The following is a 17,813-nucleotide window of genomic DNA, read 5'->3' as shown; positions in this document are numbered from 1 at the left end:
TAGGCTCTATAACATTGCCAGCAAGTCAAACTTTTCCCTCATTGGCCTGTCTTCTCGTGCAAGCAAAACTTGATAAGTACTCAATGCTCTATGACTATGTGTATGGTATTCTTATTGTGTGATTCTGCTTTCCCCTTTAAGGAAAAATTATCAGGAGATCAGCAGAAAACTGCCTTGTCTTTCACGCCAACATTGGTTGAAATAGCTGCTCACACGTATTTTCCTGCATCCTTTATGGTAGGACCACAGTTTTCGATGAGGCGTTACCTGGATTTTGTAAAGGTAAAAACTCAGAATGGAAGATAAATTTTTTTGATTCATTGTTGTGATAGTATTTTGTTTTTATTTTTCTAGCTTGGCATGTGTGTAAGTTGTTTGATATGTCTTTGTTCTAGGTTTTATTTATGAATAGTTGCTATACTCTAGTATTGGATACTTACTTAGTGAGTGGTTGCACATTAGCCTATGAAAGACTATTATTCAGAAAATAAACCCCTGTTCATAGATTGGGTATGATTAAGAGCAAGACAAGAATGAATGTTTTATGAGTAGAGTTCATCTTGGCAACTTAAATATTCTTTGGATGTCAAGTAAATGATTTAAAAATTACCCAGTTTACATAATTTATTTAGATATATTTAGATATGTCTCAGAGCATTAAAAGTTTCCTACAGTGTCACACCAAAGAATATTTTGTTTTAGGTGACATAGATCCAGTACAACAATGAAAATGTATGTACAGCAATGAAATACAAAGCAGTAAATGATGTTGGACTGTACCTTGTAATTATGGAATCACTGTCATAATAATTGTTTATGTTCCTTAGAAGTCTTCATACTTGGATACGTTATTTATTTTTTGTGATGATAATAAATCCATTTAAATTCAATTTGCCAAGTTCGACCCGGTAAGTTCTTAAATTTATGTCATAAGAACAGATTACAATTTTCATTTATGCTGATATGAGTGAAAATGCTGGCTAGTTCTTATTCACTATTAAGTTGGTCTGACAGAGGTGAGCTTGGTGTTTCAGTTAGGTCTGCTTGCTTGTTAGTGTTCATGTTTTTATAAGTTTAGATTTTTATGAAATTCCTTTAAAAATATCACGTTATGTGAATTTTTAAGCTCAGCTGGAGCAATAGCCAATCCCTCTTGTATGTTTGTACTCATACAATAGCACAGACAGATAAACAGTGAATCTGATTGAGGGCTTGGCACTAATTTATCCATGTGCGCTTGCACATTTACATTTAGATAGTTGTTGTTTAGGTACACTTCATGAAAAATGTGAAACAAATGCAGTTCACTTCATAGTCATTGGTACCTATACTGCATATCCAAGCAGTGTAGCTAGTTAATGTTTATAATATTTCTTTTAGATAAATGATAACCACCTGTATCAGCATAAAATACTTAGTGTGGATGGAGACATGGTAGTTTATGTATGTCATTTTTAATTATTGATGGATAATTGTATTTCATGTACTGACTGACATTGAGTAGTAAACCTATGAAATGGTTTTTTTTTTTATTGGGCAGTTCAACCAGAAAACAGTTCAAATACTCAACTCCCTTAGAGCTGTACAGATGGGTTTTTCTTAAATAGAATTTAAAGTCTGGTAGCACTTACAGTTTCTCAAATTTTATTGTTAACTGTTGGTATTCTCGGCATACAGGCAGTTCACAAAGAATGCCAGAAAAGTTTTATCAGCTCAGAGACAAGATAAAATTCATCCATGTGGCACAGCATTTGGTTTGTAGAATGCCATAATCCAACAGTGGTCTTGATCAGTTTTTATTTGTTATCAGATTCATTATTCCATATTCCATAAATATGGCGGGTTTTAGGGATGATATTTGCTGCCAAAAATGATTACTAAAGATCTGGTGATAGAACAGCAGTTGCATTTTTTGCTGCTTTATTGGCCTTTATATCTACACGCACGGGGTTCTGATAGATTTCAACATTGGCACAAGCCTCACATAATTTCTAGAAGGAAACTTGATTTGCTGTGGATAAAAATATTTAGGAAATTAATTTTTAAATGCTTCTGTAGGCCCTTGTGACACTGAAAATAAATTTCTATGGTGGCATATTTTTAATCTGTTGCACATAGTTCTGCTTTGAAAATATAGGTATGTTGTTTGGAAAAGAGAATTAATGTGTAATTGGGTGATATGGCAACAAATCCTATGCTTGAGGGAGATTTGGAACTATCATTATAAGCTGCAAATTGTGAGCCTCTGCATCTTATATGCTGTATGGTATCTTGTGTATGATGTTCAGAAGTACACAAAATGTTTGAATAAACATCGCATAGGAGTACAAGTTAAGGCAACAAGAAGTCCAAAGAGAAGGGAGTTAGAAATTCTTTACATTAAATATGATTGTTGTATATTAAGCTTATACATTATGTACTAGAAAACTGTACAGTACTATGCTAGTAAACTGAAGTTTGTTTATTTTTAATGCAGGGATCCCTAGTTGGTTGTGAATTACCTCCTTGTTTGCTTCCTGGATTGTTACGAGGCAGTTTGGGTCTGTTCTACTTGGTTGTATACCAAGTGGGCATTGGCTACGTACCTGATGAGTTCATCAATTCAACAGAATATTATGTAAGATTATGGTATACAGTATTAATGTCTTTGGTATACATGATGTCTTTAATATAAATGATGTTTTATCAGTTGACTGGGGAAATATAATTTCAAGTGTGATTTTCTTACTGTTGCATTTTTTTTTAGATTTTATTGAAGCTACTTTGTTGCAGGCTTTACCTTTGTGGCAGAGACATCTTGTGGTGGGTGTATGGGCAAAAATAACTCTCTACAAGTATATATCCTGTTGGCTGATTGCAGAAGGAGTTTGCATTATGTCAGGTTAGTACTGTTTGTTTTATTATGTACATTACTAAATAGTGTTTTCTACAGAAAGTAATTTCAGGTGTAGTGCAAATATCAAATTGGTTGTATTAGCTAACTAGTTATCAGTTGTGTAGGCTATTTACCCTATAGGGAGGTTATTTTGATATTTTAAGTATTAAGGGGAATGTTTCAAAGGTATTGTCATGATCATTGCTGTTTTGTATCACTGTAAAGGTATCAGGCACTTTTTAAAATTTTGCGGAGAATAGAATATTATGCTATAAGAAAAGTCTACTATAATTTTTAATAACACACCTATTATTGATGTACATAGATAAGGTTATTAGAATTATCATTGAAAAATTGGAATTAGTAGTAAATGACAGTAATTTTTTTTTTAAGTTTCTATGCTTCTCCAAAGTATGTATAGTGATAGAGAATGATTATTAGTTCAATATAGGTTGTGTCTTCTCATAGAAAATATGTTTTAAATATTGCTCACAAGGATAAAAACTTAAGCACCTTGTACTTTGGTGCTTTAAGTGCTTTGCATTGCAGAATTGATAAAATGTGAAGGGAGAAGGGAGAATTGGTTATATTAATGATTGAAGTTCTAAATCATGCTATGGTAGATATTATGTTAATTTTTTTTAATATCCTGATATCAGCTCCTAGCCAGCACTTCCTGTATATGTTTTAGCACAAAACTGGGAGATGAAATTTAAACAATAAGATCAGTTTGGAATAAATATTAAGTGGTGTAACAGGTAATGCAAACTTTGACATATGGTGCAGTGTGTACTTGGAATCTAATAAGGAAAGAAAAGTATAACTGGCAATAAATAACAACAGGGACCACAGATTAGTCTGTTTTCAAGCTTGTAGTGTGGCCAGTCTTTCTTTAGAAAGTGCTGACACTGCAAATTATTATTCCTTGTGTTAATTCTTTTTCTTACCAACAAATTGTCTGAACTTGTCATAATATTTATTCGGAAAAAGTAATGAATGTAACAGCGAGTACTTTGCTTCTTTACCTGTGGTCTGATAAATTTTTAGGTAATACATAGTCATATACTGCACTTAATGAATAGTCATAGAGGCAGCATGGGTTGTTTGCATTGATGTTTGGTTTAGCAAAGCAGAATGTTTTTTTATAATGGTAAAAGTGGTATCAGTAATTTGATCTTTGCAATTAACTAGATTATATGCATGCTTGTAAGCATGGGTGGTGTTTCTTCAGATATTGTGGAAAACCATTAGAATTAAATCATAAGAGTTTTCTTTTTCATTGCCTTGATTGATTCAGGCATATATAAATGGAGACAGCATTACAAATGTATTTCTACTTAAGGTATGGAGTAAAAGAGAATATGGCTTCTTGTTACTATTATGTTGAGGGAACAGTGATAGAACTTTGCCTGTGTATAGCATAGTATGAAAAGGATTAGGGGAGAATTGTAGTATTGGTTACCTGAGTATGGTAAAGTATATTTTAGGGAGCCTGATATGGGATTTCACACAAAGAATGGAAGGGAAAGCATATGCCTGCATAACAATATTGTCAGGGAAGGAGATCTGAAAATGAATGATCAGAAATAAAGCCATTTTCATAACTGTAAGTTTTGTATTCTTCTTTGACATCCTCTGTCTGTAGTATAATTGTTAAAATTTGCAAAAAGGTCAAAATTAAACTTGTCTTTAGCTATGTAAGTTGCACTTGGTACTTTTAAGAAACTTGGTAGAATTTATATGATGATATATAGTAGCAAGGACAGCATATAGCAAGTGCATATTCAAGACATTTTTTGGATGTTGCATTTATTTTTACTTGACAGTGTATTTATTAAAAAAAAAAAAAACTAGTATTTATTTTGCATTTTTATAGTCAGTTTTCGTGACCTTTATTGCATAGTTGATCAAGAAAACAAACAAAAAACTCCTAGTAATTTTGATCAGTGCATGTTCCGCTAATACTGTATTGTGGTTTTTTAGGGGGCTTTGGGTTTTATTTGGCACATTTCTGGAACTGGGAGTGTCTGGGATCATGATTTGATTATAGTAAATTTTTGCTCTCTCTCTCTCTCTCTCTCTCTCTCTCTCTCTCTCTCTCTCTCTCTCTCTCTCTCTCTCTCTCTCTCTCTCTCTCTCTCTCTCTCTCTCTCTCTCTCTCTCTCTCTCTCTCTCTCTCTCTCTCTCTCTCTCTCTCTCTCTCTCTCTCTCTCTCTCTCTCTTTTTTTTGGGAAGATTGTGGATGATGCTCAATACTGGAATGGAATAACCAATCAGTAAAGAATAGGAAGAGGCTGATAACAAACTACCTTACCTCCAAGGCTTAATTACCTTGTTCTCTGTCCTCTGTTTTTAATATACTGATGATCCATAAGGTGGTGCTATGTTCATTACAAATGCTATATGCTAGGATGTGCCCTTGGCCATCATAGAAAGGATTTCATCTTTTTTAGTAAGCTGTAGTACCATTTAAATTTATGTGCTCTGATGTGACTATTACTTTTGCATATTGATGATTAGTATGATTTTCATTTTAGAATTGAGAGACTAAACAATCAGGGAAAAAGGACTGTAAACCAGATTCTGTTTTTATTCGTTTGGACTCACCTTTAGAAATGGAAAATAGTACATTCTTTAAGTGTACTGTAAAGAGGATGTAAGGATAACCTCTTTTATTATATGGGACTAACATGTCATGTCTAAGCTTTATGAGTTTTAGGATATATATATGCACTCCCAGGTATCATTTTAGAATTTTGTAATAAATATTTATCCTTTATTCAAATCTTCAATGCCAGGGTGACAGAGGCACCAAGACTTTTAGAATACACTATAGCATCATTGTACAACTTAATAGTATTAAGAAAGGGAGATAGCAAAGACCTTTAGCTTTTTATACATTAGAGGAGGATACTAAACTTAGGGAAGTCAGCTGTTAGAAAAAATAGTGAAAAACCTTTGAAAAGTTATAGGTAAGTAAAGCTTTTCAATAGCTTTTTGTAAGTTTTCTTCTATTCTTCCTCCCAGTTGATTTCTCTATGTTTGATAGCTACCCTAATATATAAAGCTGATGTTGGCTTTTCATTACACAGGTTCTTGTTTTGTTGTAGCTCTTCTATTACTTACTTTGTTTAGTTTTTCTGTTTATTTAAGTAACCTGGCCTAATCTAAAATATAAAGCTAGTGTGGGCTTACCAGTTCACAAGTTTAAATTGACTTTCCATGATTTTTTCATGCTTTCAAATTAGACAGTAATGGTATAATATTTTCTAATAATCTTGGTGCCTCTTTTACCCTTGCCTTTCTTGTTACATTGATTCAGTGTTGTTTCACACTTTTTAATTAACCTAAATTTATTGTCAAGGTAGTTAGTCAGTAATCTTGCATATGCATATGAATCTCAGTCTCCAGCAATTAATTGGTTTAGCATTCATACGTTTGGCATGCTGTTGATTTCTTAATGAATTCTTCATATTTTTTTATTGATGGTTATGGGTTGCCTATAGTGAAATCCACCTCTCTTTGCAGCTAACCCCCACCCACTGCTTATGTTACAACCATTCCTTGGGCCTGATTGATTGGCAATGGTTTTGAAAAGTTGGTTAATCTGTGGTTCTTTTCATCTTCATTGATTTTGTAATGGTTGTTTTACCGAACTAAAATATGTTCTGCTGATTATCGAAAGGAAACGTTATAATATCCCCTGAAACAAAATCATAATACAGGCAGTCCCCGGTTATCAGCGATTCGGTCTTACGGCGCTTGTCTAGTGACGACGATAACCGAGTTTTCGGCACCAATCTCCAGTTATGGCCGCTGATCCCCACTTATCAGCGGCGCCAATCCCCGGTTATCAGCACCGATAACCAGGGATCAATGCTATTATCGCCAATTTTCGGTTATTAGCTATTTTCGGTTATCGTCACGCTGGCGGGAGCGGAACCCCCGCCGATAACAGGGGACTGCCTGTATGCATCTCCCTGAAAACGGTAAAAAAATAGGAAAATATGAGTGAAGTCAGGAGTGTTCTGCGATGCAGCAATTTTTTTTTGTTTTTTTCGTAAATGAAGTTTACCTGACAATGGAGGTGACACAGGGAATGTCTGCGTTCAAATCGGTGCGCTTGAATCACAGGAAAATGATAATTACCATCTGATATTGTCAAGCGTGTTCACCATTTTAAATTTAAACACAAAGACTGTCTCAGAGCTATGCAGACTGGTATTTCACATTGCTTTTAGGAAATTTTACCACATTCAGTAGGATGACAAGCAGTGACTGCACTTTGCAAAACTAGAATATGCATATGTTTAACTTAAAGTTATAGAATGATAGGCTATACAAGTCATACTAGATATAATTTGCTGAGAGTTGTCTTCAAGGACATTATCTCCTTTCAAAATAACAGGATCATGGAAAATGACGTAGATCTTTAATGTCCTGTATCTTTTTGTCGGTTTATGCAGCTTATCACATTTGGATTATAGGCCTATCTTATATTCAGACCATTTTATTGCAGTTCTTGTTGTGGTTATTCTTGTTTTTGTTGCTAATGTTATTGTGCTTTTAGTGTTTTTGAAAATATTTCGTATGGTAACCTAACATTGTGGAATAAAAATAGACCTATTCATAAAATACTGCCTAGTATTGTAAATTGAAATTTAGTCATTTGTTTTAATTATATTATCTCAGCCTTATATTATCTCATCACAGTAATATAATCTGTTACCCCTTTTGTAAATACTGGCAGTCCCCGGTTATCGGCAGGGGTTCTGTTCCAATGGTGTGACAGTAAGCGAAAATGGCCAATAACCGAAAATCGCTGGCTCTTATCGGCACCCATAACTGGAGATCAGCGCCTCTGTTAGGTATGTATCAGCGCCAATACCCAATTATCGGTGCTAATAAGTGGAAATCAGCGTGTATTGGTACCGAAAATTGCCAGTTTTTGTCACTAGACAAGCCCCATAAAACTGGATCACCGATAATCAGGGACTGCCTGTACTATGGCCATCGACACACGTACGCATGTATGCATAAATGCACGTATGTGTAAATTTCACCAGTTTCACATACACTTTATTCGTTAGGTTGGACTGTTACTGTATGTTAATTTCAAGCTACCCTATTTCTGACAGATACGCCTTGTCATTGTCTCAAAATATAAGAATTTGATGTGTAGTCCTGTGCTGTGTCATTGCCTCAAAATATAAGAAATTGATGTGTAGGCCAATACCCTGACATTGCCTCAGAATAGAAGAGTTTGATATGTAGGCCTAATCTCACAATAATATTAAAATTTGACATGGAGGATCACTTATGTAGGCCAACACCAATTTAAAAAAAAAAAAAAGGCAAGATGCTTGTGTATTTAGGCTGCGCATGATTACAAAAAAAAAAAAAGAGCCATAGACAGAATGATCCAAGATCTTTATAATGATGTTATGTAACTCATTGTATAGTTTATCGGAGATATCAGTTGCAGACTTTACAACTTCGGGAACTCAAATCTGTGTTATCATCATTCATGCTTGGAGCTCAACATTACCGAATGGAGTTAAATCCGTACTGGTAATCATATGGACTGTTAATTAGTATGACGTCATTCCTCTTTTGAGAGCTAGCCAATCACTGGCGTGCAGTGGGCAGGGCTTAGCTGCAGAGTGGTGGATTTTGCAGTAATTTTTTTATCATTTAGATTCACATTTGGGTAATTTGATATATCCATTCACCATCTTTATTTTGTGCATGTTATAAGAGAATTTTAAATAAACATGTAGTTTGCTAAGTAGGTCACCTTTGCTGATGTAGTTTTCTAAGCAGGCCATCTTTGCTAATTAAAGGGTTGCTGCCTCTGCCATTTGGATGGTAGGTAGCAAAGGAGGAATCATAACTACCATTTCATGTTTAAGGGGTGATGGCTGCATTTTCTTCACCTAGCATTAGTTTTTTGGCAAGTATAGCTTTCCCACCTCAGTTGTAATTCAGGCGGATTATAAGCTCAGTAATGGGTTTGTGATAGATCAAATATAATTTTTCAAAAATAATTTTTTCCATACATATCCAGTACTTGTTTTGAAATTTCCACATCCCAACCCCACTAGCTTTACAGTTTGATTATGCAGACCACACAAAGCATGGACCATTTAACTGCTGGAGGACAGGATGTGTATTTGCAAGCTTAGTGGTTGACAACCATTTTCTTTCTGACAAGGATTGAAGTGTCTAGGAATTAGTTTGTCTTAAAACTGGGCAAATTATAAATGATTCAGCACAAACATTTTTTCTTTATCACATATTTAGGTACTGTTAGGATGACTTGTCAACAGAAATTTCATAGCAGCAGTATTTATAGAAATTAATACCATTATCCAGTTAGAAAGCTACTACATTGATAAATTTGATAACATAGGATAAATTACATTATAAAAAATATATTACATTAAAATTTTATTAGAAATACAGTCGACCCTGATGTTTGCGTGAGGGGTGTACATATTGGCTCCGATAAGTGGAAATTGGCACATATCAACAACAAAAATCGCAGATTTTTGTCGCTAGACAAGTGCTGTAAACCTGAATCGCTGATAACCAAGCCCGCCAATAAGTGGGGACTCCCTGTATAGATTTAAGCCAAAGACCATGTGCTGGGAACTATGAAATCATTCAGCTCTGAAAGGGAAATTGAAAGTAAAAAGGTTTTAAAGTTGCAGCAGGAGGAAAACCTTGTAGTTGCACTATGAAACAATAGTGTTATGAGAGGGTGGAAAGTAAAATGAAAGAAAGACTGTGAATGGGGGTAAATTAAAAGAAATGAAGGGGGGTTACAGCTAGGGGCCAAAGGGATACTGCAAAGAACCATAAGTAATGCCTATAGTGCACCACATGAGGTGCACTGAAGGCACGATCTCCCTACAGGGGTCACACATAAAGAAGGGGGAGCAATTTGATCTGAGTGGGACTAGATATCATGGTACAGTAATGGGAATTATTTCCAGAGTTCTTTTTGCCCTTTATTTTTAATATATTTGACTAGCAGTTCATTATATTATTGTTATATTTTTGCCTTTCATTGTACGTTTTTATTTACTCTTCTTTCCTTACCTGCTTCATTCTTTAGTTTTAAGTTATGTTCTGCAGTACTTTCATGGTCCTATAATTAATGGAACTCTAACTAATAATCAGTGGAATTCTAACTAACTGAGAGGCAGATCTTTAGTTGGCTTCATCAGCTCTCAAAACCATTTACTCTGTTTACCAAGTAGCTGTCTGTTTTGAAGGTAGTATAATAGTTTGGTTCATATTATTATAGTAATTTAGGTTCACACACCTTTGTAATACATCACATATTTTATTACTTCTGCGAAGCATTTTTCAGGATGCTGCAGAGTGGAGGTAACGGCTCTCATTACTAATTTGGTAAAATATCAATAATAGGTCTGTTTTCTCACTTGGAAAAAGCAACTTGGCTATTAAACAATGGAATTCCTAGCCTTTCCAAATGTATCTGCTTTTGAATCTGGAGACAGTAATTATTTTTTATGTAAGGGAGCTCCTCTGTACAGTATATTTTATTTAACAGGAAACTTGTAAAACTTGTTTAATCAACTGATAACACTAGTCCCAGGAAGCCTCTATGCCATGGGTAGTATGAGAACAAAGTGAAAAGCTTGCATTAATGGAATACTGTATATAGATTACTTTTTGTTATTGTGGGTAATCTGTATATGCCTCGGGTTTTGTCATGAAGCATTTTGAATGCCTGTCCCATTAGCCTCCAGTTAAAGAAAATAGCTGTCATAAATGAAAAGTTTTTTATTCATGGTGTTTGAAAATTATGGATTGTATGATTGCCTGTCATGGTGTAACCTGTCTTTGTTTCAAGTTTTGCCTAAACAGTGAAACTTTAAGGAAAACATGTGCTTTAGCTTTTGATTTTTTTTTTTTTTTTTTGCCTTGCTTCAATTCAGTAATTATATCAAGATATTGCATCTACTTTTATAGCTCTGAATGGCTTTAGATGTCATTTTAGGTAATGGTGTGTGGAGGCGATGGGAAAATATTCGGCAATAACTGATAACCTTTGATAATCAAGTGATTGTGAGGTACAATTTTTTTCCTGTGAAAATGTCTAATTGTAGACATTAGACTTTGTGCTTTTCAGTAGTAAAGGTTGTGTGTGTCTAGGATAAATATGGGCAAATGTAAAATTGCTTTACAAATCACAAACCTCTTATTTTTGCTTATGCTAGCATACCTGGTTAAAGGCTGTCAAACTAAGTGGTGAATCGCTGTTTAAATTTACAAGGTATTAAATATCCTCAGTGTATGACCATTCAGAAAGTGAAAGTAGAATGTAAAAAATCAACTTTGCAAATGAAATATTAAATGAAATATCAAAGGTAACAAATAAAAAGAACTAATATGCAATATATATATTTAAAAGGTGATTGCATATATAAAAATTGGCTTTGATGATGTGGTATCAACAGCATTAGCAAACTCTTCACAGCATATACATTTTCTGTCATTATTATTAAAGCTCAGATTCCATGGTTAGGCAGCAATCTTGTCAAGAGTCAAAGGGCCCTCTAGTGTTTCAGATATTTTTCAATGGAAGGTGAACATTTGCATGTTTACTCTTCTAATTGCATTTCATTTTCCATCTTGAAGTTTTCCATCCTTATCAGTCTTCAAGTAGGTGGTGTGATGATTATTGTGAGATTTCTTTATTGTTATCCAGAGAGATGCTACAGTATTTGTTTCATTAAATGGTTTTGCTCATCCAGTGAGTATTCACTTCATTTTATCAAATTATTTGGGCGTTTTGAGTTTCGTTCTATCTTTTTTTCCGCATTTTTTTTGTATATTTTTTTTTAATGAGATATGCCTCATAGAAGTCATGATACTCAGATTATTACTGCACTTAAATTCTCCTTAATTTAACATGGTTCCCTCAGAGTACCTTTGTTAATGTGAAGATAATATGGTTTCCCCAGAGTACCTTTGTTAAAGTGAGTTAACCACATCTTACCATGGTTCAACATAATTTCTCTGGCCTTGAAAGGTCTTAATTCTTGGTTTCCATCAAAAAGACCTACACAGTTTTGATTGTATATTCAAGGGATTACTTACCATTAGTAGATCAGAGAATGGTGCACATCTTGGTACCATAATATTTTTTTATTGAAATAACAGCATAGTGTTCCTTATCTCTATGGAAAGCAGTTTAATCTTTGGGAACATATTCAGGCACAACTTGGCTTGGATATGAACTGCGCACACCAGAACAGTGACATCAGCCACTGAGGTGCACTTGATTTTCACTTTGTGTGGTTTCACACCAAGTATGAAAGACCCAACTGGTTGAAGCTGTCATTAGTAAACAACTATAAAACAACAAGGCCTTGTTTGGTCTTCCTGGTGTAAGGAAGTGGAACAAATTTATGATGACCTGGGGATGAGAAAACAAACAAGGAACAGCAAGCATTGGTGAAGCTTTACTTTGTCTCTCTCGCCCCTAGTAAAGGATTCGTGTACTATAGTGTTTTGGCATTTGTAAATTAGTATTGCACCCAAGGACTATGTTGTTCTTTGCAGAGCAGACCCAGACTCCAAAGAAGTAATACAAATTTTTTAATAACAGGGACTTAAAGGACTTAATGCTGGCAGTAAAAGTACGAGATGGTATCTCAATGGTACTGCCTATTTCAAAGATTCCTTACTGGTATGGTATTGCATCTATAGAATGGCAAAGATCATCATGGCTATCATGGTACCAAGAAAAGGGAAGGTTGTTGCCAGACTTCATTTTTTCAACTGCTCTCTTTTCATATTCAGAAAGATATGAAGGCTTTGGAAGTCTATGATGTGGATATTGAAATTTAAAGTCGGAGGTGAAAGGCAGGAATTCCTCCGTGTGCTATTTAATCCTGAATCCATTGGAATTCGTGTAACACTTTTTAGAACTCAAGTAGAGCTAAGAGGCCTATGTATCAGTAAGTTGTGAACCTGTGAGCTTGTACAAAAGCCAAAACAGGAACTTGACCATGTCCAATAGCTCTCAAGTAAGAGTACTTAGAATTGCTGTTTTTCTTCAAATTTCTGTGACTTGTTTATATGAATATCAGTCACAAGGAAGGAATGAAGAGATGACTTTTTGGTCTTGTTCACATCATTCATACTCACTACATATACTCCTAAGATTTTGTGCAAGCAAGACCTGCCTAGGGGTTTTCTTGGGTATGTTGGTGTGATTATTGCTTCTTCTAGACTTGATTATTTTTAATAACCAGTGTTGAATGCAAGAAATAGAGGCTGTTGAAGATGAAGAATTCAAAGAAAGGATGAAGGGAGAATATGGGAGAAAGCATATTGCAAATTTTCATTGCGTTTTCCAAATCCTTAAATCACCATGTGGAGACAGTAAGGTGAAGGAGAAGCAGCACAAACACCAATAAAGAGAAATTGTCATACTGTTGTGAGCAGCTATTTGCTTCTGTGGGTGATCACCTTTAACCTGCCCTGTAAGCATAAGTTAAAGTAAGATATTTGTGTCTTTGGACCACAAAATTTCTTTGAAATTTTATTTTGTGGTAATGCTCTATTGTTACTGATATTTCTCTTTAGCACTCTTTTAAGTGTAATTTATGAAGCAGCAAATCATGCTAACCTTATTTTTGGTGAGAATCATGTGCATAAACAATCATTGCAAGTTCAGCACTGTTAATTTTGCTTATGCTTATTGTGTTTCTTATTGGTCTCTCATATTTTGTATGACATTTTTCTAGAATCAGTTGCATTGCAAGGTAAATTGATGCCTTTAGAAGTTTTCTTTTATGCTTATAAATGCAAAGTTCCTTGAAAGTTCTGTATACAGTACTGTTAACTAACATGAATCATTGTATTTGCTCCATAAATTTTGCCTGAGTTTGCTTATATTTTTAAGACAGAATTTAATTTCATAGCCTTGCTTGGTTTGTTGAGTTGATATCAAAATTGGAAATTTTAGACGAAAAGGGTATCATAGATTAATTCCTTAAGTTGTTAATACTTTAAGTTTCATACTGGCACAATTATATTCGATTATTAAACTTCTCTTTTGTACATACAGTTTTTTTTTTTTTTTTTTTTTTTTTTTTTTGAGTATACACAATATTATGGGAAGGTTTCCATTTTCTTTAGCCTTACTTTAACACTGGTGAAGCATTGGAGGTATCCCAGTTTTGCCTATACATATTATAATGATATATTTTTACTTATGCATAATGCAAAGCTAAGGACAGATAAACTGAGTGTTAAAAGAGTAGCTGAAAGTAGTAAATTGATGGTTAAGGACAGACATTTTTACTCGCTGTTAGGGAAATTTACTATTTGTCAAATTCTCTAATTACTAGATTCCATGGTAAGTGATCAGGTTTTCCTTAATCTACTTTATTTCTTGTAGTGATTTTTGGGTTGATATGTTTTTTAACCACATTTTTGGATGCACTACCCATGTTCTGTATTACTGCTTTTTATGTTCACTGCTTTGTGTGGCTTATGGAAGTAAGCATTTTCATTTTATTGCTGTGTGATGGATTTGTATGTGCCCTTATTCCTCCACAGAATTTAGGATTCCAAGTACATATTATGGTTCAACATACATAATTCTTTATGTCTCCAGGTCAGTTGGGAGAATCAGATATAGAATAAATCATAGGTAATGGCACAGATTATGCCTTGTTTGCGTAATGGAAAACAAATCCAGAAGTTGCTCAGATTGATTCAGGAATTCCACAAGAGAACAGGCTTTCATGCCAAGATGTGGAAAATTCTGATAAATGTTTTTGTCTTGAAAGATCATTGGTCCTTTGCAATCAGTTCAAGATTTGTTCCTCTAGCTTTAACAGATCATGGTCAACTGCAATGCAACCAGACAGCCACCATTTGTCTCAGATAATATCTGAAAAGTTTTCCATTTATGGAAAGACCCTCAAAACCTTAGGATATGAGTCTAACTAGTTCCGCCCTATCCGTATCTTCTTTTCATGTGTGTCAACACAAAGTTACAAAACCCACTTGCTAGACTTCCAGGTTTCTATGATTTGGTAGGCAGGAGTAGCACCACCACATGAATTTCTTAAGAGTTGAAGCAGTTCTTCTAGGTCCTCAAGGCTTCACTCCACAGTAGCATACTTAGAAGTCATGGTAGCAGTCAGTGAGAACAAGATCATTTCAAGTTTGTCCCTTGGTGAAGTGATGTGGTTGCAGACAGCCACAGCAGGAAGGATCTTCTTCCCTTAAAATGACTCCATCATCCATTATTATCTGGCAGCTGTGAGCAGTTTCTCTCAAATATATATTTTCAACCAGGCTTAGGACAGGCCAGTCATTTAGGTACCTTTAAAGCCTTGTCCTCTTCATGTGCATTCATGCTGCAACTTGATTTGAGAGTCTTAGTGAAAACTTGAGGGGCAGTGACTGACAGTAAGTACCTTACATATCGTACTGTCCCCATCTTGCAGGGGTCAGCTAGAGATGGGGGTTCAGCAGACTGAGGTTGATGTTGGGGTGCCACCCCCATAACGTCTTGGAAACTGAACTATGCCTGCTTTTCCCACTCTGATTTCACTTCATTGTCCAAGGCCAGATACTTCTCCAAATCTAATCTAAATCTAATTGGCTGTAAAGGCAGTTGAGATCAGGATTCTATGTAGAAAATCATATACCTTTTACTGATTATGTGCATCACCCAGTGTTTGTGTCCTGATTTGGTCTCAAGACCTGACCTCTAGAATTTCTGGTGACCCCTAACTGGCTGCTGCTCCTCCCCTTACTAAGGATACTGTTCCCAGAGTGATGGTCCTTCCAGCTTGAACAAAAGAATGCCCTCTGGCAGGAGGAAGTTCTGATGGGAATTGAAGAGCATAGTCTCTTAACTAGGATCCTTGTGGAATCTGGTTCCTGTCTATCACTGATGTAGTGAGATTTCACTGGCTACTGGTACCTCTGCTTCTCTCTCTTCACAGGTGTGCAGTAGAGAGTTTTTTGAGCAGGATTGGAAATCCCTAAGTTTTTCACAGCCACTCTATTGACTGCAGAGCCTAGCTAGCCCATCAGCTCAGTTGTGGTTGTGCTTGCAATGGTGGCTTTCATCCTAAGATGCCAAAGATTTTGTCACCTCTGCTCACTCCTTTTAAGATACTCCTAATCAACTTTTGACTGGGCTCTTTGTTTTAGGTCAGCTTGATGGGGTAATGGTTTAGCTGTCATGGGGATGGCTTTGTATGGTAATGGCAAATGCTGCTTCCTCTGCAGTGGAGTGAGTACTTCCTGTCTGAATCAGAAAAAAGGAAGGTGTGGAATGAGGATATTCACAGTCAGGTGTTGAAGGTGTTAATGCAATAAGAATAATTAAATTACTCATTCAAATGGAGACTATAAGCTGTCTCATAGGTGTGTGTGATGGCTGCAATTTAGTGAACTGCATTAGGACTAGAATAGCGTGTAGTGGCACTTATTTGAGCTGAATAGGACCAGTGTCACTTGAGGAGAAACATTTCTTATAGTTATAGGGAGTGAAGTAATTACCACTGGATTAGAAGCTGAAGCAGAAGACTCTGGAGCTGAAACCTCTGGTTAACTCAAGTGCACTTATTATAACAATTCTGTGAAAGGCATAGATCCCATTGGTGTGGCAGGTAAGACTGCCTTCACATTCCTGATCCAAGCAACCACTTTAAAGCTCTTTTAGGTCCATGATAAAACATGATAAAAGCATATTGCAAGGCATACCACGTAAGCCTAAACACCAGTTGCACAAATTACAATGTTTTGTGAACTTAATAACATCTAGACACTTGCTGCCGTGTATAGAGGAACATGTTACCCACAGTCCAGCCTACACAGTAATAGGTATGGTGAGGCAACAGTGTTAGCCCCTATATGAAGGTCATTTTAAGTGTAGGTCCTTGTCCAAGGATGACACAAAAGAGTTTTCAGACCTTATCATCCTTGTTTACACAAGTGTGCTGAAGCATGTTGAAAAATAAATCTCTGAACTTTTTCATAATTAAGGAGACTTATAAAATTCACAATAAAAAAAAATATCTCTAGAATACTAAACATGCAAAAATAATTATGAAATATTGAAGAGCTGAGATAGAAATACCAATGATAACCATTACTGCTTACTACCAAAAATGGCAACACGCTCTATAGAGTAAACACACCAATAACCTTTGTTAAGGAATAAAAATAAGGCAAAACTTCCTCTACAAAGCTCCTCTGTCAACCCGGGGCAAAACTTGAACAAACTAAGGAAGAATGTAGACTTGACTAGAATGAATCTCATGAATATCAAGCTTGCTTAAAAACTAGAAGAAACTAGTACTGACAGTAACAGCGATGGGATGCCTGCTACTGACTGAAAGGCAAAATGATGCTCAATTTGTGATAAAAACACTCAGCTCAAGCACAATACATTGGGGTAAAGCAAGGAATGAACAAATGTTTGCAAATGATAAAATTTGTAGCTTAGCTTCCCAGCCCGAGAAGAACCCTAAAAGAGTTCAGAGGTCTGGTTAAACAAATCATTTTTAACTAAATTATATCATAATAGGCAAAAGATATATAATCCTGGGAAGCGAAGCAGCACAACCAACTCGAGGAATGGCACCTTCGTTCCCTTTCTAACCATTGGAGCAAGAGCTGCATATGCACAGTGGGTCATTTCTCCTTGTAGGATATGATTGGAGCTGTTTCACACAAATAAAGCCAGTTGTTTATTAATGGGTATGGAAGAAGAAAACAGATTACTGGCTAGCGCTATTAAGCATAAATTGCAGGACACCAAAAATGGTTCAAATAACAAATGTGAAGCTTCTGTTAATGAAGCTGGAACAAACTTTGAGTGGGATAAAAGCACAAAAAGATCAGAAAAGTCAAAATTAATAGC

General features: G+C 35.4%; 1 protein-coding gene across 2 annotated transcripts in view; it reads left to right on the top strand.

Annotated features, from left to right (window-relative positions):
- Positions 1-17,813, top strand: part of nes (lysophosphatidylcholine acyltransferase 3 protein nessy) — a 68,178-nt gene that overhangs the window by 13,867 nt on the left and 36,498 nt on the right. For both annotated transcript variants that reach the window (XM_067130163.1, XM_067130164.1), the window contains exons 5-7: positions 142-282; positions 2,477-2,617; positions 2,773-2,881. In XM_067130163.1, coding sequence (XP_066986264.1) covers positions 142-282; positions 2,477-2,617; positions 2,773-2,881 — 391 coding nt within the window. The remainder of the gene's footprint in view (positions 1-141; positions 283-2,476; positions 2,618-2,772; positions 2,882-17,813) is intronic.

Source organism: Macrobrachium rosenbergii, chromosome 28 (genome assembly GCF_040412425.1).
Source record: "Macrobrachium rosenbergii isolate ZJJX-2024 chromosome 28, ASM4041242v1, whole genome shotgun sequence".
Classification (NCBI taxonomy): Eukaryota; Metazoa; Arthropoda; class Malacostraca; order Decapoda; family Palaemonidae; genus Macrobrachium; species Macrobrachium rosenbergii.
Note: the sequence above shows the minus strand (reverse complement) of the source record. Positions and strands in the feature narration are given on the sequence as shown.